This window comes from Alexandromys fortis, unplaced genomic scaffold (assembly GCF_014885135.2).
Source record: "Alexandromys fortis isolate MF-2015 unplaced genomic scaffold, M_Fortis_MF-2015_v1.1 scaffold_59, whole genome shotgun sequence".
NCBI lineage: Eukaryota > Metazoa > Chordata > Mammalia > Rodentia > Cricetidae > Alexandromys > Alexandromys fortis.
The window spans coordinates 5566802-5588934 of NW_026067943.1; the positions used below are offsets into that span (position 1 = coordinate 5566802).

General features: G+C 49.6%; 1 protein-coding gene across 5 annotated transcripts in view; it reads left to right on the forward strand.

The window, feature by feature from the left end:
- Positions 1 to 22133, forward strand: part of Ift122 (intraflagellar transport 122) — a 74617-nt gene that overhangs the window by 37266 nt on the left and 15218 nt on the right. For all 5 annotated transcript variants that reach the window (XR_007592923.1, XM_050148510.1, XM_050148511.1 and 2 more), the window contains 7 exons: positions 784 to 921; positions 2200 to 2364; positions 4574 to 4771; positions 10553 to 10693; positions 13813 to 13866; positions 17249 to 17410; positions 21700 to 21866. Coding sequence is in view for 4 of the 5 variants with exons in the window: in XM_050148510.1 (XP_050004467.1) it covers positions 784 to 921; positions 2200 to 2364; positions 4574 to 4771; positions 10553 to 10693; positions 13813 to 13866; positions 17249 to 17410; positions 21700 to 21866 (1025 nt within the window). In the remaining variant the exon portion in view is untranslated. The remainder of the gene's footprint in view (positions 1 to 783; positions 922 to 2199; positions 2365 to 4573; positions 4772 to 10552; positions 10694 to 13812; positions 13867 to 17248; positions 17411 to 21699; positions 21867 to 22133) is intronic.

The following is a 22133-nucleotide window of genomic DNA, read 5'->3' on the forward strand; positions in this document are numbered from 1 at the left end:
TATATACACACACACACATATTGATATTGATTTTTTGAGACAGGGTTTCTCTGTAGCTTTGGAGCCTGTCCTGGAACTAGCTCTTGTAGATCAGGCTGGCTTTGAATTCACAGAGATCCACCTGCTTCTGCCTCCCAAGCACTGGGATTAAAGGCGTGCGTCACCACCGTCCTGACCTCACCACCTTTTCATTATTTTTTATTTCGAGACTGGGTTTCACTAAGTTTACCATGGTGGCCTTGAACTCAGCCTGTAGCCTGGGCAAACCTTGAACTTGCAGTGCTCTTGCCCAGCCTCAAGAGTCCCGGAACTGCAGATCTGTGCCATCCCCTCAAAGTCTCTAAGAGTTTTTTTTTCCCCTAAGAAAATTCTTTTCTTAGTGTGAATTTCTAAAAGTCTCTAGGTCAGTGCCAAGAGGATTTTTGGAAAGAAGTTGAGAAAAACCCTACTGTAGGTGGACCTAATCTTGCCCAGACCCGTTGGAAACTATAAAAAGGAAGAAATCCTTTAGGAGCCAATGTAAAACTAGTATCAAAACTATGCGAGAGTCTCGAGCCGCCTGCCACTTAGATGCTCCCCCAAGTTGGAGAATAGTTGTGGCAAGTCAGTGTTCTGCTGCCTCCGACTCCAAGCCTCTGGCCCATGTTGAGGGGGCTCCCAGGGAAGCTCCTGGTGAAGATGAGCTCACAGCATGGGGGAGTTGATGGTGTTGGAAGGTTTTCCCAAGAGGGCTGGGAGCAGGCATTCTCTGACCCTCCATGCTGAGCCTGGGTTGCTTCCTAGGAGAAACGGCTGCAGTGCCTGTCCTTCAGCGGAGTGAAGGAAAGGGAGTGGCAGATGGAGTCTCTCATTCGGTACATCAAGGTGATCGGTGGCCCTGCTGGAAGGGAAGGTCTGTTGGTGGGCCTGAAAAACGGCCAGGTGAGTCTTCCCAGGCTACCATCCAGCTTCTTATCCAAGACAGGCGCAGGTTTGCTGTCGGGATGACCTGAGCTGGGCTGTGGACAGCTTGGAATTTACTTCCACGCAGATAGCTTCAGTCTGTGGGCTTCAGCCTCGCAGCATGCTCGCACCTGGCAGTGGCGCTGCGGCTGCACGTAGCAGGGATTAGTGGGTTTAAGGTCACCCCAAAGGTGGGATTTGTTGGAGCCACAGCTTTAGTGGATTGCTGGAGAGGAAGGCAGAGATTGTTCATGAGGTCAGAGCCCTATTAGGCAGTGTGTGGATTAACCAGTACCCCACTGGGTCCTAGATAGTCCTAGTCCTTAGGCGGTTACTAGAAGCTAAAAGATAAATGAAGTGTTTGGACAAATGCATTAGGAAATCTAGGCTATATGAAAGTTGAACAGATTTGTGTGTGTGTGTGCGTGTGTGTGTTCATCTGCATTCTTTGCTCAAAATAAGAAAAGTTCTATGTGGGCTACATAGAAATTTGAAAGTGAAAATATAACTGCATTAGCCTGAGAGCCAAGCTGTGTAGCAGATGGCTCGTGGCTGAGGCTGGTCAGGTCTTTGCTGGGGACGGAAGTTGCGGAGCATGAGATCAGTGGGAGCTGTCAAGCAGTAGTGCCCAAGTGGGGGACAGTTTGTCCTCCCTCAGTCATCTGTCAGGTCTCATGTGAGGCTGGGAGCATGACTTGGGGTCAGGTTAACCTGGGACCACAATCTTTCTTAGCTTCTCACTGGCTCTATGGCACTGGGCAGATCAGTTTGCTCTCTGGGCTCAAGTTTTCCAAATAAGGACAATACTTTGTGTCTTCCCAGGGCTGTCAAGAACAGGACAGGGGTGTCAGTGAATGGCAGCTGTCAGCATCAGTGTCATTATTACTCTATACCAGATGTCTCGCCTGTGTTTACAGTAGCCCTTCCTGTGTTTGTGGATGGTCCCCTACCCGGCAGTTTGAGCGGTGTCATTAAAAAATGTCCCCAGTCCACACAGACATTAGAGTGAGTTTGGCATGTCTCAGGCCTGTTGTTGCTTCAGTGACCTCCGATGAACCATTCTTCTGGTTTCTTAAGGATGGCACCCCCTTCCCCCACACACCCTGCTTTATTTAATGAGTCTTTTCTCTGCACACAGCTTCTGGAGGAGTTAGTGGGTGTTGTTCTTGTAGAACACATGGGACGCCAACAGCCTGGCAGTGGTCCAGGGTCTGGTTGCCATGGTGACTCACACTTATTCCTCTGAAATTTCGCCAGATTCTGAAGATCTTCGTGGACAATCTCTTTGCCATTGTCCTGCTGAAGCAGGCCACAGCCGTGCGCTGCTTGGATATGAGTGCCTCCCGGAACAAGTTGGCTGTGGTAGATGAAAATGACACATGCTTGGTGTATGACATCCATACGAAGGAGCTGCTCTTTCAGGTGAAGTCCTAGATTGAGGCACGGTCCTTAGCACAAGACTGAGCTTCCCAGTTGTGCAAGAAGGTACCCAGCCCCGCCTGGGAGGACCAGCAAGGGGCAGGAACCCAGCACAGGTGTAGCTTCTGGAAGCTCCAGGGAGCCGGTGTCCAGGTCAGCCTCCTTAGCACCTGTTTCCTTGCCAGTAACACATTTTTCACAGAAGAGTAAACAGTATCTGAGGTGTTGGTGATGTGTCTGGTGGCCAAGTTAATGTGTGGTGGTGATTCTTTTGATGAAGTCTGTGACTCCCTTACCCGGGATCGCCAGTTCCTTCCAGTGCCTAGGGCACACTAGGAAGGGCAGGTGGAGGCTCACCCTCAGCTTACTCCACAGGGTGCTGTAGCACAGTGGCTGCACAATGGATCATTGGGATGGGTTGTTTCCACACCCTGGTCCTATGCCTGGAAAAAGTGTGTCAGTGAGTACTCCGAAGACTACCCAACACCTAGTGGGCTTCCTGCCAAGCCCCGGCTGGTCTTGGCCTCTTTGGGGCATTGCAAGTGGTCAGAGCTTATTTATGTGAAGTGAGGACCCCTGAGTCTGGAGCCTCTGCTCTCTGGTTTCTCCTTGCAGGGTTTCCCAATGCCATGGGTATACATAGATGCTCTTCCAAGGCCCTCCTTGTCCTTGGCAACAGAACCAGCAGGGTAGAAGTGCTTGACTTTCCTCAATCAGTTAGAGAGGGATACTTGGCTGCCATTAGCCCCCAAAATGACTTCAATTATTAGCACTTCATGTCACAGAGGAAGCAGAGGGTTTAGGGAAAGAACACGTGTCCATTGTCTTTGGACTGAGCTGGGTTCATGTACCTCTGTGAGTCTCAGTTTCACCTGTGACTAACATGAAACTTTAAGCTCAGGCTTGCCTCTAGCTCTCTTTCTATAGAGCTGAAGATAACTTGAGGAAGATCCTCTACCTCCATGTCCTTAGTACTGGGGCTAGCGATGTGCACCACCACACCTGACTTCTACTGTGCTGAGATCAGACCCAGGGCCCGTGCGTGCTAACTGTGTCACAGTCCCTGCCCATGCTAACATGAAGCTGGAAGTTCCCTTCTCATAGAATTACCTCAGAAACACACAAGATGCCATTATGTGCTTAGTGCTGGTCACGACTAGGCCTATATGTTGCCCTTCTCCCCAAAGTCAGTACTGCTTCTGTCTCGACCTGGAGGTGGTTAGCAGACCTCTCAGTATGTCCTGTGTAGAGACTGGAAAGGTGCATGGCTCTTTGCCCTTATTGTGGCTTTTCTGGGGGACTAGTGAAGGTGGCTCTTGGGTCTTGCCAGGAGACATACAGTTCCTAGTACTTTACCCACTGCATTTGTCTCTTCACGTGAAAGCTCCCAACTTCTCTCATTAAGAGAAGAGTGTAGGCCAGTGGTTCTCAACCTTCCTAATGCTGTGACCCTTTAATACAGTTCTTCATGTTGTGGTCACCCCCAACATAACATTATTCTTGTTGTTACTTCATAACTCTAATTTTGTTAGTGTTATAGGTCGTAATGTAAATATTTTTTTGGAGATAGCTTGCCAAAGGGGTCTTGAGTACCACTGTTCTAGGCAGAGGAATGAGCCTCTGCTTGACCCAGGCTTCCGGCTGAGTAGAACAGTGGTGACTGTTTTTAGTGTGAGAATGTTAATGCAGAGACAGTTTATTATTTTCTAATTTTGAAAAGAACTCTCCATTCTTTTGCTTTATTATAAAAAACAATGGATGTTCATGACCAAAGAAATGAGACAAGCAGTGGGGGAGGGGCAGAGAAAATAGAAATCCCTCCCGATTCCATTCATTCAAAAGCAGTCACTGTCTTAATCTCCAGGGGTAACCCTCTCGGCCTCCTTCCTGGGTAGGTAGGGTTGTCTGTGGGTGAGTGTGTGTGTATCTGTGTGTGCTGGGGAATCACTGCCACAGAGCAGCACCCCACCCTCTTCCTCTAGTAGGAATGGAATCCTACCTTGTTGAATTTCTACTTATTGTGGACTGATTAAAATAGGGAAGGGATAATAATTTTGAAAATAGCGTATGTCAAAAAATTCTATCACGCCAGCAGTACGCCTAGGGGTTGCCTCACCCCTTCTCTTCTGGTCACCTGCCTTTTCTCATCCTGCTGTCAGGCTGCAAGATGGGGGTGGGAGTGTGCCAGCGCCTAACAGCCTTTGTCCCCCAGGAACCAAATGCCAACAGTGTGGCCTGGAACACCCAGTGTGAGGACATGCTCTGCTTCTCCGGAGGAGGCTACCTCAACATCAAGGCCAGCACCTTCCCGGTGCACCAGCAGAAGCTGCAAGGGTTCGTGGTTGGCTACAATGGCTCCAAGATCTTCTGCCTTCATGTCTTCTCTATGTCTGCCGTGGAGGTGCCACAGGTAACCTGTCGTTTTTTTCAAGCTGTAGGACACACAAAACACAATGGTCAGACTGGTGCTAAGAGCCACAAAGAGAGGGAGGAGGGAAGTGTGGAATTAGTGATGTCAGGTGCTGTAGTCTTTCATATGTTGTGCCCTGTGTAGCCGTGTGTTTCTGGACAAAGAGCTCAGCCCTATTGTCTTAATTTGGGTTTTTGTTGCTGTGACAATGCCATGACCAAAAAGCAAGTTGGGGAGGAGAGGGTTTATTTGGTTTACATATCTACATGTGGTCTATCACTGAAGGAAGCCAGGACAGGAACTCAAACAGGGCAGGAACCTAGAGGCAAGAGCTGATGTAGAAGCCATGGAGGGGTACTGCTTACTGGCTTGCTCCACGTGGCTTCCTCAGCCTATTTTCTTAGAGTACTCAGGACCACTAGCCCAGGGATGGGGTTATCCACAATTGGCTGGTCCCTCCCTCATCAATCACTAATTAAGAAAAATGCTCTACAGGCTGGCCTACAGCCGGATCTTATGGAGACATTTTTCTTTTTCTTTTTCTTTTTTTTTTTTTTATTTTCAGTGTGTCTAAATGTTGCTAGGACTTCACTTGACTCTTTAGATCTGTATCTATTTTGAGATTTTTTTCCATTCTTCTCTCCCTCCCTCCCTTCCCTCCTCTAGGTCCCCCCCACATCACCTTCCCTCTCCCCCAAATCTACTGTTTCTCCATTTCCCTTCAGAAAAGAGCAGGCTTCCTAGAGGTTTAACCAAACTCAGTGTAACAAGATGCAATAAGACTAAACATAGACCCTCATATCAAAGCTGAATAAGGCAACCAGTAAGAGAAAAAAGATCCCAAGAGTAGACAAAAGAGTCAGAGACACCCCCACTCCCATTGTTAGGAGTCTAACAAAAAACCCAAGCTAAAGAACCACATATACAAGCAGAGGGCCTAGTGCCGACCCATGCAGACTCTGATTGCTGCTGCAGTCTCAGTGAGCCCCTATGAGCCCTGCTTAGTTGATTTTGTGTTCTCTTGGTGTCGTCAACCTCTCTGGCTCCCATGATCTTTCCCCTCTCTTCTGTGGAGTTCCCCAAGCTCCATCTAATGTTTGCCTGTGAGTCTCTGTACTCCCATCAGTTGCCAGAGGAAACCTCTCTGATGATGATAGGGCTAGGCACCGATACTGTGAGTACAGCAGGAGATCATTAGGAACCATTTCATTGATCTTTTCTTTTGTCCTCTCAGATGACCATAAATCTGACCAGCACATCCGTTGGCACTCTTTTTCCCTTCCTGCTGCTTTGTTAGCAGTACTCAGTATTATGTTAGTGGCAAGTCCAGCAGGGTGGACACCTAAGTGCATGAGTGGTAATGCTGTGTATGAGAGGAGACTAGGTAGAGTAGGAACTGAGGACTGTGGACCAGAGGGGCACATGGGACCCTGCATAGTCCCCTGCATCCAGAGCAGGCCAGCTAGAGACAGGGGTGAAAGTATGGAGTTATAGAATTGGGAGGATAGAAACAGACTGAAGAATCCAGGCAGCCCATCTGGTGGCTGATCTAGTTACCACTGCCCTAACTGCCTGTCTGCTTGTCCCTGAAGTGAGTGACACTTCTTATAGAACAATCATAAAACCAGGACAAACACTAAGGAGAAACTTGGACCACAGCATCCCATCTTCAAGAGAATATTTGCTTTTTTTGTATGTGTGTGTGTGCATGTGTGCATGCATATATAAACACATGTGTGCTGGTGCACATGGAGTTGGAGTTTCAGGGTATTGTGAGACACCTCACATGGGTACCAAGAATGTGACTTGGGCCCTCTCTGAACCACTGAGCCCTCTCCCGAGACCCCAGACATATTATTGTGTGTACTGTACTGATTATGGACCATTAGCAAGAGAATGGAGCTTTTAATCACTCTATGCCATCTTGTGTTTTAAAATGTTGAGACGTTTGTTAGTGTGTGTGTCTACATGTGTGAGGTCCCAGGACAACTTTTGGGAGTGGTTTCTCTCATTGTTGGCCCTGGAAATTGGACTCAGGTTGTCACATGTGTGCAGCAAGTCCTTTTACTTTTTGAGCCATCTTGCCAGCCTCATGCCATCCTCTTTTGACCTGACATTCAGTTATTCCAGCCCCATCCCTTTGATGAATTATTGGCTGTAAACTAGCAATCTCACCTAGCATAGTAGCTTATGCCTATAATCTCAGGCTTTGAGGCTGCGGCAGTAGGATTTCAAGTTTAGGGGCAGCCTAGGGTGCACACAACACATTTTCTTAAAACAAAACAAAAAACCACTAACAATAAAACACAATTGCCAAAATCAAAGGCCCTACTTGCTAACCCTATAGTGAGATTTTGCTCAGCAGCTGCTGGAAACGTTGTGCCGTGTCAGTGAATGTATTTCACTAGGATTTTTAAACAGATGATTGTAGGCTCACGTATCTGTGTGAGAAATGACAACTGATTCCTTGAGTTTGTTTCTCAGTTTCCCATAGGTGCATGACTGTAATGCAGTTTGTGTGCAGCCTGAGCACCTTCCTGCTCCAAGCTCCTGTGCTCTCTGCCGTGTGCCCAGCGTCATTGGTAATGGACGCAGCACTTGTCACATGGATGGGCCACAGCTGCTCCACCAGCACTGCTGTGATATTTGTACTATCCATAGCCTTTTGCTTTCTTTTTGCTTTTGGGAGACAGGGCCTCATTATTGGCCATGGCTGTCCTGTAACTATGTAGACCAGGCTGGTCTCAAACCCACAGGGTTCCACCTGTCTTTGCCTCTGAGTGCTGAGATTAAAGGAGTGCGCCACCACACCTGGCTGCGCAAAGCTGCTGCTTTTGTGAATAGTGGGTGTCTTCCTAGTGTCTGTTCTGACTTCGTATAAATTTCAAAAGTGCATTGCTGGGCCAAAGGCCCTGTACACTGAAAGATGTTCAGACATTCTAGACTGCCTTTCTTTTTGGCTCTGTTAGACTGCCTGCCTACACACACCTGGCCTACACCTGCAAACTCCGCCTACTTCTTCTCTAAAGCCAGGAAGGCCCTTGTTAGCTTGCTGCTTCGGGGATTATAGCAGCAGTATCCACAGCAGCTCTGATCATAGCGAGTATTCAAGCAATGGCAGTGAATTCTGATGTGAATCAGCAGCAGAAAAGAGGAAGCATGAGAAATGTCAGCAGGGGGACTGTGGGAGCAGATGAGGCCTGCTGGACTTTTTCCTTGCCATCCTTCCCTGCTCCCCATCAGCACCCCAGACTCCAGCACCACATGTACAAGGCCCCATTCTTCCTCATCTGTGCCAAACAGACCTTGCTTCTTCAAAGGTTTTCCCTTCAGACTGCCATCTTAATCTCAAAAGTAAATGCAGTTGCTGCTCACAGATTCTGGCCAGCCAAGAGGAGCCAGAGGGGCTGCCGGGGCTCCCTCTACCAGGGCCTCAAGATTCAGTAGCCAAAGACTCTGTAGGTTGCAGCCAGCCTTCCTGCTGATGCAGCAGGCCAGAGCTGCCAAGCACTGGGAAAGGCGATCTGAGACAAAGGCTGTTTATCTGTCGCCTCTGCCTCCAGTCGTCTTGCGGTTTGGGCCTCCAGACCAGGCAGAAAGCCCCATTTTTGCTCTTGGGATTTTTTCCTTGGTTTCTTTTCGAAATTTGTATCATCTTGTGCAAGAACTGCTGTGTCCGAGCTGCCAAGTAGGACAGCAAGCCCAGTTGTGCTCTGTCACGTCATGCTTGGAGCTCAGCAGCCAGATAAGGGGTGCTCAGAGGGGACTGGACCATTAGGAAGTTTCTCGAACCCTCACTCGGGTTGTGCCTCCCTGCCCGTGTGACCTGCCCATCAGCTCATCCCGTGCTGTGTTTTCATGTTTCCTTGTCATGGGGCAGTCAGCACAGCAGAAGTTCTGCAGCTTGGGAAAAAGAACCCTGGCTTTGGGTTCTGGCCCTGAAGCCTGGCCCAACTGCATCTGAACCCCTTATATCTCTCTCTGGGGTCTCATTTCTTTTCTATATAATGGGGTATTGTTGTGTGTGTGTGTGTGTGTGTGTGTGTGTGTGTGTGTGTGTTTGTTTTGTTTTACTTGAGACAGATGCTTGCCTTGTTGCCCGGGCTGGACTTGAACTCCAGGGCTAAAGCAATCCTCCCACCTCTACCTCCAGAGCAGCCGAGACTGCAGGCTTTGCCACTGTGAAATGGGGTTAATTACAGCCATTTTCAGGTTTTGCCTGTCCCAATTCCTGTTATTATTCCTTTTTATTACAGACAGTCATGAAACAGCAAAAGCCACAAAACAGAACTAAAGTGGACCAGAGAGTATGAGGAGTCTAGAAAATGAGCTCACTGTGGGGGCAGAGTGGGTGGAGGTTGAGAAAGCTTCAAGGAGGTACGAAAGCTGTGTCCCGGGAGCTGGGCGCCTCATCAGCCCACAGCAGTGCGAGTGGGCAGAGTCTCTAAATAGAAGGTAGCATGTTTCCCTACGGGCACCTGGCTAGGATGTGGCTGGGCCAGGCTCTGTGGCCAGCTGCTTCCCTACAGTAAGGGGAAGTGGATAGTGTGGTACACAGGAAAAATACCCCCCTCCCCCCGGGAACAGTTGTATCTTGCTGTCAGAGGGTAGACTGGCTTGAAGGGAAAAAGGTTTCTTTTAATTTTGAAGTTAAAAAAAAAAAGAGGACCAGAAATGTCAAAGATAAAGACCCCAAATGGAGAAAATAGCATTTCCAAGTTCACGTTTGGAAATGTGCACATTAGCACAAAGGCACTGGCTGATTGATCCTTACTGCCCAGGAACCCAGAAGGGAGGTGTGGGTCCCTGAAGCGTATTGATAGCTTCATATCAAGACAGGATCTTTTATTGCCAAAGATGCTAAGCCTAGCTTAGCTTTAGTGTGATGTGTGTAAATGCATGTGCATGCATATATAGACACACACACACACACACACACGCACATATGCACACACGGCAAGAAGGAGCACAAGACCAGGAATATCAGATCACCTATTGCTCTAGCATCTAGCTTTTAATTTGCTAGGTCTGTGACCTCAGGCAAGTTAAGTGTCCTGCAGGGCCTGCCTGTCCTAGGTGTCCTTACACAGGGCTGTTTAGAGAACTGCAAAGCTTTTTATAACCTTGAAAAAAAGAAGTCATTAGGGTATGCTTATAAATATTCTTAACTGGGCACTTGGTCTTCAGAACCAGAGAACTCAGGGTCTTGTCTGGAGCAAATTCCATATTTGCGCCCTTTTCAGATTCAGTTCCTCTGAGAAGAGGCCACCCCAGATGTCTCCCTTCTAGTCACATGACTCATTCCTCTGGCCTGGGATGGAGGGCCTGCTGCCGCCACAGGGAGTGCAGGGCTTCACCTCAGAGCCACATGGAATTAGGATGCAGTACACAGAAGCCAGGGCCAGCTCAGACAGTTCTCTTGGGACATGAGAAAGCAGGGAAGAGTTTCCAGGAGGGACCTGCTAGCCCAGCTTTACAAGACCAACTAGGCATTTCCCGATGGGGGGGATAGATCCTTCCCAGAGAAGGTGACATGTTATGGTCAGGTAGACTCAGGGAAGGGGTGGGCAGATGGCAGCCAGAAGTGTGTGTTGGGAGTGCTGACTCAGCAGGAGAGGGTGGTGGAAAGGAGGGCACCCAGATGGGCCAGGCAAAAGTGCAGACTTCAGAAGGGCTGAAGTAGGCACTTCCCGCGATAATACTCTGAACATCTGGAAGTAGGCCTTCTTGGAACCTGACTCTTTCCAGTGCTCTGAACAGATTTTTAACTTTCTCCCACAGTCTGCTCCGATGTACCAATACCTCGATAGGAAAATGTTCAAAGAAGCCTACCAGATCGCCTGTTTGGGAGTGACAGACGCCGACTGGCGTGAACTGGCCATGGAAGCTCTAGAAGGACTTGAGTTTGAAACTGCAAAGAAGGTACCCATCTTGTCGGTGTGCCAGTTTGTCCTTGGAGGCTCTCTCCTCAGTCACCCCTTCACTGTGGGCCTGGCAGGAACAACTCCCAAGGTTCTTTCTCTGGAGGACCAGGCCCTGTCCTCACGGAAGTTGGGAAGATCTCAAGCAGATAATGCAGTAAACCATGTGGTTGGCTCTGGCTGTTAGTCTTGGTAGCGACCATTTATATAAAGATAAAAGCCTGGGTCTGAACAGCAGCCACTTATCACCCCACCATTGTTGTTAGCACCGGCTTAGTGCAAACGAGGTGGTCAGCCTCTGATTCCCACGGCCTCCCTTAGTGACTCAGACGGTCACTTCCGGTCTAGTTGATTAAAGCAGTTGACCTTGTCTAGGCCCATGAAGGCTCCCAGATGTGTTTCCATCTGAAGTCCGAGGGAGAAAGACTGACTTCCAGCCTCTCTCTCATCCTCTTTCCCTGCCTCTTCTCCCATAGCCAAGTTGAGAGCCTCCTTCTGCCCAGGCTGCCGGTGTTGAGGGACCCGTGGACATATGTGGTACCTGCCTCCTGTTAAACAGGACAGTGGAGCCAGCCCATGTCTCAGAGCTGTTCCTACCCTTTTCTCTTGGCCCGGCCTTCCTGCCTCTGTTCTAAAATGGGGTGTGAAAATGCATAGTCTCCTTCATTTTGAACTTACTCTTGAGGTCTCCATAGGCCTGGTAAAGGGCAGTTTGGAGTAGCTGCGCAAACGCCAATCATACACAGAGAGCTGGAGGCAGAGCATTGGGGAATGTGTACAAGGCCCTGGTTCAGTACACAGCACGCGAGGAAAAATAAGCCGACTCAATAATTGCCTGCGTGTTTGTAGATCAGATAAGCATCCGGGACTCGGGAGAGGCAAGGTTCCTCCTGCCCCTCTCAGAAATGCCAGCATGTGAAGATGTCTGCTCTTTGTGACCAGGAAGGAATTGTCTCCCTCTAGGCTGTCCCCTTTCATGTAGTATTGCCCTGCACCACCCAGCACATGGCCCCTTCAGTGGCAGAGCAGATGTCTAAGTAAAGGGAACCAAAACTGGGCCATACCCTTTGATCCAGTTCCTACCTACCCTGCGTCCCAGAACACAGATCAGACACGATCGTTTCAGAGCACTGGGCTCTTCGTTAGAGTGGTTGGCAAAGGACAGTTGTGTGCACACTGCTTGTGGGCAGCCTGCTGTGTAGGAAAGGTGTACGACTCTGACCACAGACCTTGACCAGTGTTTTATCTTAACCCTGAATCCCTGACTGTCCTCTCCCCTAGGTGCCAGTCACTCAGTACTTAGACTTATGGATGGAAGGGCCTGGCCTAGAGAGATGTCCCCACTAGATGGCACCGAAGAGCTGCTTAGTGCTGCCAGCTGCCTATGTTCCCTGCTCCCCACTTCCCTCTGTGGAAGTTGTTCACAGTCTTGTGACTGACCACTCCGAGGAGCACCGTGACTCTGCGGTATATCAGGGCTGAAGGATGTCAGTGGCAGATTTATCAAGTTCACGGATACAGTGGCCAGAACCACAAAGACTCTTGGAGAGGGCCTCACTTGCCTGACCATAACGAAGGTAGCTGGAGCCAAAAGGCAGGAAGGAAATAGGCTCAAGGTCCTGCCTGGGCTCAAAACTTGGCTGAGACTTGAGTCTCCTTTTTCTACTCTGCCCAGCACCAGGGACCGATTTCTGTACTAGTTTCAGGAAACACAGATGAGGAAGGCAGCTTGTCAGACCTTTGGATAGTCCTGCTGGACCTTTATCCACTGCTGCCTGAGACACCTTTATCCTGTTAGTTCTTCAGGAAAAGCCAACTGCTGGGCACTGTGGAATGTGCCTGTCACCCCAGCATCTCAGGACTGAGACAGGAAGGTCCCCTGAGTGCAGGAGATCAAGGCCAGCCTAGGCAACAAAATAAGCCCCTATTTCAGAAAGAACGCCACTTGCCAGATCCCTCCTGGGCTGTGCTTTGCCTAATCCTGCAGTCTGCCACTGCCATGCTCAGACAGGAAGTGTCGTCTCTAGGGTATCCCCTCCAGCTTGTGTAGCTCTTGGCTCAGGGAGATTTAGCTCTCTATTTAATCTGCCCAGCTTCCCCTTTCCACTGTGAACCCCTGAACTAGGGAGGGGACAGAGGCCAAGTGAAATCCTGTGTCCCCAGCCTTTGAATAGATTCTGGACCTATAGGGTGAGAGGGTGAAATCGCACTGTGGTCATCTGCAAGGCAGCCAGAAGCCGGATGACTTGATCACTCCCCAGTTCTTCTAGCACAGAGGGTGCCTTGCAGGAGCCAAGGGCTGTCATGCATTCTAAACCATAATGGCTCAGGAGCTGCTGCTCAGGGCATGTGTCCATCCATTTCACATGGACAGCACAGAAAGCACAGCTGGGTAGAAATGTTGCCGGCAGAGCACATGAAGGTCAGCTCCCCCAAGCCCCTTGTGGTACCTGAAAGCAGCAAAAGGCGCTTCACTGGCACCGCTCTGCCTGACCCTCACAGCCTTCCAGAAATGCACGCATTAGAAGTCTGCCTCTACCGGGAGTCTAAGCAGACAGTGCACATTCAGGTTTAACACGCAAGCTTGCTTTCTAGAGACTGGAAGATCATCCCTGCCGTCCCCTACAAAGCCATTCTTCCCTGGGCTTTCTCCTCCTCCTCTCCCTGTGTACCCTGTGTGCCCCGTGTGTGAAGCACCATTGGGTTAGCAGAGCTGTCTGCTGCTCCCATCCAAGTCACAGGTATAAGCGTACAGGCTCTTGTCTCTGTCTTGCCTTCTCTGCAGACACCGTTGACTGGAATCAGCCCAGCCTGCCTTTCCATTATGAGCAGTGTCTGGCAAGGGGTTCCACTGCAGACTACAGGATCATAGTTCTGTTTTACCTAATCCCAAAATGATTGATGCTCCCAGGACTTCTTTACAGTTCTTTGTAAGGACTAATCCTCGAGATGAAGACAGGCTGCGCCTCGCTGGGTGGCACACCTCCCAAGCACACAATGATGAATCAGGCTCCCCTCCCCTGCTTGCTGGCTCTCTTTATAGAGCTCGATGTGTTCCCACCCCCACCAGCCTGTGGAGAACAAGAAGGCAGCTGACTCTGTTCTTTTCTCTTCCCATAGGCCTTTACCAGGGTCCAGGACCTTCGCTACCTGGAGCTGATCAGCAGTATTGAGGTAATATCTTCTCAGGATTCAGTGGCCAGTAGTCCTGAGGACATGGGAGCACAGGCCTTCTGATCTGTTCTGGGGGATAGAGTGGTTAGTTACTTGGTAGTTGAATGAGGCAGAAGGATTTGGTTTCTTTTAATCTTTGATTCCTTGTTCCTAAAATGGGGTCTATGCACTGGCAATGGTGGTACTCACCTTTAATCCCAGCTCCTGGGAGGCAGAGGCAGGCAGATCTCTGAGTTTGAGACCAGCTTGGTCTACAGAGTGAGTTCTAGGACAGCCAGGGCTACACAGAGAAACCCTGTCTTGAAAAACCAAGATGGTGGTCTATCATTCCCTGGTGTGTCTGTGAGGCAGAGTCAGGCTCTTGTGATGTGATATGCCTCTCTGGGCATGACTGTTGCCGTATTCCTGGACTCGAGCAATCTGCCAGTGAATGAAGCATTTCCCAGATGCTCCTAAGCTGCTTTGAGACCTACCAAGCCATCCTCCTGCCCAGACGGCCTGTGATGGGCTGAAGAATCTGGTTCTGACTGCACCATTTATGGGTGATGGAAGACACTATTTTTAATTTCTGTGTATTCCATTGCTGTCTGACTATCTGTAAAAAGGCATACATATTTTTTCTCCTGAACAGATTTATTGTGAGGCTAAGGGAATGTGAGACACATTTGAGCTCTCAGTTGGAAGCAGCAATGAAATTGCAAATGTCTTGCCCCTTTAACTCGGTTCAGCAGAGTAAATACTTGATGTGGCCCCAGCCTTGTGCAGGACCCAACCTTGTGCAGGACCCAGCATTGTGCAGAGCCCAGCATTGTGCAGAGCCCAGCCTTCTACAGGGGTGGGGGTGGGAACCAGCAAGTAGAGCTGAGACAAGAGGTGTGACGTTACGCACGAAGTCCTTAGTACAGTGAGGCAGGTGCTAGCGTCGCCAGCCCTGTTCAGTGGGCGAAGAAAGGGAAGTTAGGAGAGGATGGGACATATTCTTGAGGGGATGTGTTAAAAAACTTAGCTGAAACTCAGACTTGGTCCCCACTTTTCCCCAAGCTCTGCCACTTTGTGAACCTTCCCTGCCCCCTTCTACCCAGCAGGTCGTCTACTGTCTGTCTTATCACACAGGTGGACAAGGTTTGGCTGGGTGCCATTGTCCCGAGCTGCTGGCTCAGGGCTGATCCTTGGAATTTTATGCAAAGCTTTCTTCGCACAAAGGCAGCTGGCCTCTGTGAGAGCGGGCTCTTTTCCTTGTGATGCCTCACTTAGTTCAAAAGGTCTAACCTCTGCCAGTGACCTCAGAGCTGAGAAGTGTGCTGATGGACTGTCTCTGGGGAAGAGCAGAGTGTGTTCAGATGATCTGTTGTGACTGTCCTGAGGCCTTGGCTTCTGGCTTCTGGGTAGCCAGCATTGACCAGGGAGCTGTGTACCTCAGTGGGTACCTGTTGAATAACTGGCTGATAGCATTGTGGCAGAATAATCTGCCCTTGTTGACAGTCCTCTGTGGCCGTGTGGCCCCCACCCCACACTGGCTGACACCTACCTCCCTATAAGAGTTTAAGTCACTCACAAGTTTTAGATGTCAGCGTATTCGGTTGATTAGCCTGCACCGTGCGAAGGTTTAAAAAATTATTTCTGTCACTGGTGAGGCATGTTGTCTCCAGCTGCTGAGACTTCCACCAGCTTGTCTAGGAGTTTGATTCCCTGTCTCATCTTCCTCCTGTGATACACTTGATAGAAAACAAGCAAAAGCAACTGCTGGGGCTGAGGGGCCGAGTGCTGGCAAGTGTTGACAAATACTGGCGCTGTAGACTAATGAGTGTCCCCACACAGGGTAGGTGTGCAGATGCCGCCTCTCTTCAGCCTCAGCACTGCTCAGCGCGCATGCTCTCACATGTACACATGTGTGTTCACACAGGGGTGTGTTAGGGTGGAATCATGGGACATGAAGAGCGAGCTTTGTGTGACCTTGACCGTGCCTGGCTCAACTCGCATCTCCCCTTCCTTCACTGCAGTGTTTGGTGGTGCTAGGGTCACTGAGAGCAGAAGAGGTTTCCTGTGTGAAGTGGACATTAGCAGACAGCGTCCTAGTCAGGGCTTCTGTGCCCTGATAAGACGCCCTAAACAAAAGCAACTTGGAAAGGAAAAGGTTTATTTCAGCCTATGGCTCCATCCGCATCCCAGTCCATCACTGAGGGCAGTAGGGCTGGACTCAAATAGATCAGGGCCTTGGTGATAGGAGCTGAAACAAAGACCGCAAAAGAGAATTACTTATAGCTTGCTCAGCTGCTTGCTTTTCTTTCTTTCTTTCTTTCTTTCTTTCTTTCTTTCTTTCTTTCTTTCTTTCTTCCTTTCTGTCTGTCTGTCTGTCTGTCTGTCTGTCTGTCTTGTTTTGCTTTTAAGACAGGGTCTGTCTGTGCAGCCTTGGCTGTCCTGAAACTTGCTCTGTAGACCAGGCTGGCCTCCAACTCACAGAGATCCACCTGCTTCTGCCTCCCAAGTGCTGGGATTAAAGGTGTGTGCCACCACTGCCTGGCTCTTAGCCTGCTTTCTTATAGCACTCAGAAGCACAGCCCTGGGGTGGCACCACCCAGAGAGGGCTATACCCCCTTACACTCACACATCAGCCATGAAAATACACCTCAGTCTTGCCTACAGGCCAATCTAATGGGTTATTCTTCTCTCTCTCTCTCTCTCTCTCTCTCTCTCTCTCTCTCTCTCTCTCTCTCTCTCTCTCTCTCTCTCTCGCCCTGGCTGTCCTAGACTTGCCCTGTAGACCAGGCTGGACTTGAACTCACAGAGCTGCCAGCCTCTGCCTCCCAAGTGCTGGGATTAAAGGCGTGAGCCATCACACCTGGTTAGGGTCATTTTCTCAACTGAGGAACTTGTTGACATACATGCAGCCAACACACAGTGTCTCCTCTTCTCTTAGAAACAATAGCCTAACCAAATTTGTAATCCTACTTTATGGCCTCCATCTTGGTTGAAAATCCCGTGAAAATCCCACACTTTGTTCTTGCCACCCAGGTGTCTGGGGCTTGGTGGTGGTGGGGGTCTTAGGAATGCAACACTGTCCCCGACTGGCTAGTGCACACTGTCCAAGCTATCCTGCGGTTGCCTTGGGCAAGCATCCAGGAAAGCCGTCCTGTGGAATTTCCACTGAGCAAACAAAGGTTTGCCTTTTGTTTGATCTTCAGTGGTCTGAAAAAAGAGTCTGCTTTTGTTGTTGAACGTCCCCAGTAGAGTCATAGGTGAGAGACATGGCAGCCCAGGAGCCAAGTGTGGGCTCAGTAGGAAGACCCAAGGGTTTAGCCCAAAATAGCAGTAGCTAGCCTTTGTACAGGCTGCTTCCTGCCATGACTGTGGAAGCCATTTCCCGTGCTTCTAATTTTTCCAGGAGAGGAAGAAGCGGGGCGAGAGCAACAATGACCTGTTTCTGGCAGAAGTGTTTTCCTACCAGGGGAAGTTCCACGAGGCTGCCAAACTGTACAAGAGGAGCGGGCATGAGAACCTCGCACTCGACATGTATACTGACCTCTGCATGTTTGAGTACGCCAAGGTAAGCCCACCACATCCTGGGTCCAGCCTGCCACCAGGAGTATCTTAGGTCATGTGTCCAAGCATTGATACAGACAAAAAAGGTGGTGACCTCAGAAAAAGGGTAGGTAGATTAATAAAAGGGGACCTGCAGGGCCCTGGCTGAAACGGAAAGCTGACCCTGAAGGTAGCTGTCAAAGGGACAGCCTGTTCAAGGTACCTGTCAGCATACCAGCATGATGTTACCAGATACTGAGGGCTTAGGACAGTCTCTACAGATTCCTTCAGACCTGGGTCAGGAGCCGCCAAGATTGGTGACAAGCTGGGCCTACCACATCAGTCCTGAGGTACTCTAGACTTTTGAAGGAGCATCCTAGACACATGGACTTTTGTGAGAATGAGCCCCACTAAAGAGCCAGAGCCCTCCACGCATTGCAGCTCAGCCTCCAGCAAGCCCTAAACTTGGGTGTGGAACAGTAAGGCGCTTCCACGGAGGGCTTCTGTATCCCTCCCTGCCTTTCTGGGTAGTGGCAGAAGAGGCTCTCAAAATCCTATTGAGTCCTCAAGTCCTAGCCACAGCTATTCAGTGACTGTTAATGCTAATCTCTTAGCTCATGAGTCCCAGGAAGAACGGCTTCCCCCTTCATCTCTGTCTGTGCCTAACCAATGCTGGGTTCTTTTCCTACCCATCTGTTAGACCGGTGGCTGCTTCATACAGGCATGAACCCCTGGACCATTCCTGGGGCTTCTTCCCTCACACCTCAGGTCTGGGCTCTAGGCTTCCCCTGCCCTTTCATCTTTCTTAGCCCCCTCTAAGTTCCTACCCATATCCATCCAGTACTACATGAATGCTCTTTCCATTGGGGCAAAAGCATTAAACTTAAAAGGCACCAGATCCTAGGGTTAGAATTTGGGCACCAGAGAGCCAGTCATCCCTGGTTGTTGTTTGGGACATTGATGCCTTCCTTGAAGCTGCTGGTGGGCAACTTATGGTACGGCTGAAAATGCCTGCTCAGCATCTGCAGTGCAGTGTGACTCTGGGGTCCATGCCATCCGCAGTGCAGTGTGATTCTGGGGTCCACCATTCACAGTACAGTGCAGTGTGACTGTGGGTTCACATCATTCTCAGTGCAGTGTGACTGTGGGGTCCATGCCATCCGCAGTGCAGTGTGACTGTGGAGTTCACAGCATTCGTAGTGTAGTGTGACTCTGGGGTTCACACCATTCGCAGTGCAGTGTGACTCTGGGGTTTCACTAGTGGGTGAAAACTCACATAGCTCAGCCTTTGCTTCTTTCTCAGCATAGCGTAGCTACAGATCAATGTAGTTCTGAGAACTGCACAGAACAGTGCATAAAACCCTAACATGCTGAGCTGTAGGAGTAGCCAAGCACACACCTTTAATCCCAGCACTCGGGAGGAAGAGGTGGGCAGATCTCTGTGAGTTCAAGGCCAGCCTGGTCTACAGAGTGAATTCTAGGACAGTCAGGACTACATTGGATAGACTCTGTCAGAGAGAACGAGAGGAGAGATATGAGGAGTGTGACTGAATTAAAAGTCCACATCCCGGGATGTGCCTTGGTGGTAGAGCAGGTGCTTAGCATGAGAGAAGCCCCTGTTTAATCTCAGCATTTCATGCAGTCACACACACAAAATTAAAGATTCGAAGAGTAGAAGGGCCACAGATGGCCTCTCCCTGGCCACCCTCCTCCTGCTTTGGCCTCCTTTTTTTTTTTTTTAAGATTTATTTATTCATTTGTTATGTATAGAGTATTCTGCCTGCATGTATGCCTGCAAGTCAGAAGAGGGCACCAGATCTCATTGCGGTTGGCTGTGAGCCACCATGTGGTTGCTGAGAATTGAACTCAGGTCCTCTGGAAGAGCAGCCAGTGCTCTTAACCACTGAGCCATCTCTCCAGCCCCTGCTTTGGTCTCTTCCCATGGTTCACTTGTACTCTGTGCACATGGCCTCCCACCCAGCAGTGCAGCCACTCATACACCCCAATCTGGTGTGGCTCTCTGTGAAGGTAAATACTCGGGGCTTGTTTTGACTCTAATTTTTGATCACAGTTCTGAGTATGTTGGTTTCATCTCACATACACGCACACACACACACACACACACACACACACAACACACACCACCCTGGCTTGCTAGTCTGCATTTGGAAATGTGTGCACACATACACATTGTGTTGGGGGTAGGAGATACTGTGCTTATTAACATGGCATGTTTTTGTTTACTCGAAAATTGCTTCCCAAGATTCAATCTGGTTTTTGGAAAATTTTTAAATTACATTCCCACGTACAAATAAATTGTATGTTTTCCGGACAAGTGACATGTTTATGTGGTGATAAAGGGATTATAATGCTCTTAACTCTGTGTAGTGAGTCCTTATCAGAAGCCCCGAGCCTGAGAACCCCATTCAGTCTCATTCATCACTCAGCACGGCCTCTTTCTGTCCACTCCAGGACAAAGTCTTTGCTGTGGTCCCAGATAACATGTAAATTGGCTTCAGAGACCCAAAAGGCCTTTGAAAACCCACTTGGTTGAGCTTTGGAGGAACTCTTTAGACTCAGCTTGAATTAAGTCACAGCCTCTAAGTTGACTGCTGGGATTGAGGAGGTGTGCCTCCTGTCAGGGAGGTTGTACAAGCTGTGTACCCGCATGGTCTTCTTGGGGAGACATCTCACATTGTAGCCCCTCTTAGCTTTTGACCTTTCCCTTTGCTATCTCACTGAGCCCTGGCTTGCCAGAGTCCCTCTGAAGGACACGTCTCTGCTTTCACAACACCTGTGTCTGCTGCTAACCTCAGGCAGCTAGCTGGGCGGGACAGCTCTGTGTACATGAAGAGCTGATGTCATCACAGTGCCGAGAGGAAAGTGTGTCTATAATGGCCCAAGCCAGGTACCCTTTCGTGGCTGGTCCCTAGCCCTTTCTCTGTGTGCCCCAAGGGGAGGCAGAGGCCAGCATTAGGTGACCCTGTCTTTACTTGGTCCTTGACAGGTAAAATGATACCCTTCCTGAATTATTTGGTTGTCTTAGGCCAACCTAATATATGGTTTTAGGGTCTACGTATTACCCTAAAAGCAAATGGAAAAAGAAATGAGCTAATTGTTCAAGTGGGTCTCAGCATACATTGCCTGCACTTTCCTGACAGATGAGTGTTAATTGTGAGGAAAGGAGTGCTTTTTTTGTACTTTGTGAGGTTGGCACAGAGCACTCTATGCAGGGTACATTCTCTGAAGACAAACCACTCCTCACTAGCAATGCAGATCTGGGTTTCTTGCCTCTCAATTTCCCCTTTTGAAAAGCCCCACCTTAAAAAATGTCAGCACTGAGGCAGCTTCAATAGTGGCAGCACTGTCCTGAAAAGAGGTGATATTCTGAGGCTGTTTCTGCTGTATTTGGGGGATAACCCGGGGGAGCTGGTCATGGCCCTCAGGGACCACCCCCACATGGGGTAAAGGAACTCAGACCTTGCCCAACCCCTGAATCTTTAGACTATTTCTTTCATCTGTGGCTCCTGCTGTCCCTCCATGGGCCATATTCCTACTTGTGCAGTCCTGATCTCAAGACAAGATCTGGTGTCACTCAGTTCAGAAGTGGACAGCACTGGGAGGCAGAGGCAGGCAGATCTCTATGAGTTCAAGGCCAGTCTAGTCTATATAGCAAGTTCTAGGCCAGCCAGACTGTGTTTGGGAGAAGAAGAAAAAAGGAGGAGGAGGAATGAACCAGAGTGTTTTGCTGGTTGTCTGCCATAGACATATCTCAGGAGCAAAGCCAACAGAATGATCTGAGTTTAGGCCACAGAGCAATTGAGAAAAGACACGATGCCACTTCAGTGTGGCAGCCAAAGGAGGGCACAAGGGACTAATCCCAGAGCTCTGTGCATCATTGTGCGTTTAAGTTTAGAGGACCATGTGCTCAGTACTGGTCTGGGGCCTCTGCTGTCATCCCAGGGTGTGACTAGTGACGGCAGAACTAGTATTTATAGTTTCGCAGCCATTCGCGTTTCTGTCAAATTGTGTGGAGGTCGCGGAGTAATCGCAGTCCGTCAGGTGTTTAGAACAGGTGTGAAGGGAAGGAAACATGGAGGCCGCAGTTCCCGACACGTCCCTGTGGCCCCAGCAGCACTTGTGGGTGGTCCATGCACACTCCCTTCCTGGACACCTGGGACTGCCCCGCTCAATCGCATCCTGCTCCTGTGCACAGCCACGTGGAGCTCTTCCCTGCGCTGCTTTCAGGAGCTGATGTAATGCTGGCACAGGAAGTCCTAATCCGGAGTGTTTTTGTTTGTTGTGCTTCCTCAGGATTTCCTTGGATCTGGAGACCCTAAAGAAACAAAGATGCTCATCACCAAGCAGGCCGACTGGGCGAGAAACATCAACGAGCCCAAAGCTGCGGTGGAGATGTACATCTCAGCGGGGGAGCACACCAAGGCCATAGAGATCAGCGGCAGCCATGGCTGGGTTGACATGTACGTTTCAGCCCCTGCCTCGGAGCTCTTGGCAGTGTGTCAACTCTGAGTTTTGATTGACAAGGGAAAAACTGTTTCTCTAAATATCTGAACCAAACATGTAAGTGACTAGGCTCTCTGGAAGAGGAAGAGATTGAACAAGGTAGCACTGCCTTCGAGAAGCTTGAAGAGTGGGTAGTAGGGACCTAGGGACACACACAGATGTCCCTCAGGTACTGTGTTGACCTTATAGGCATCTGACTCTCCCTGGCACCAAATCGGTATCTC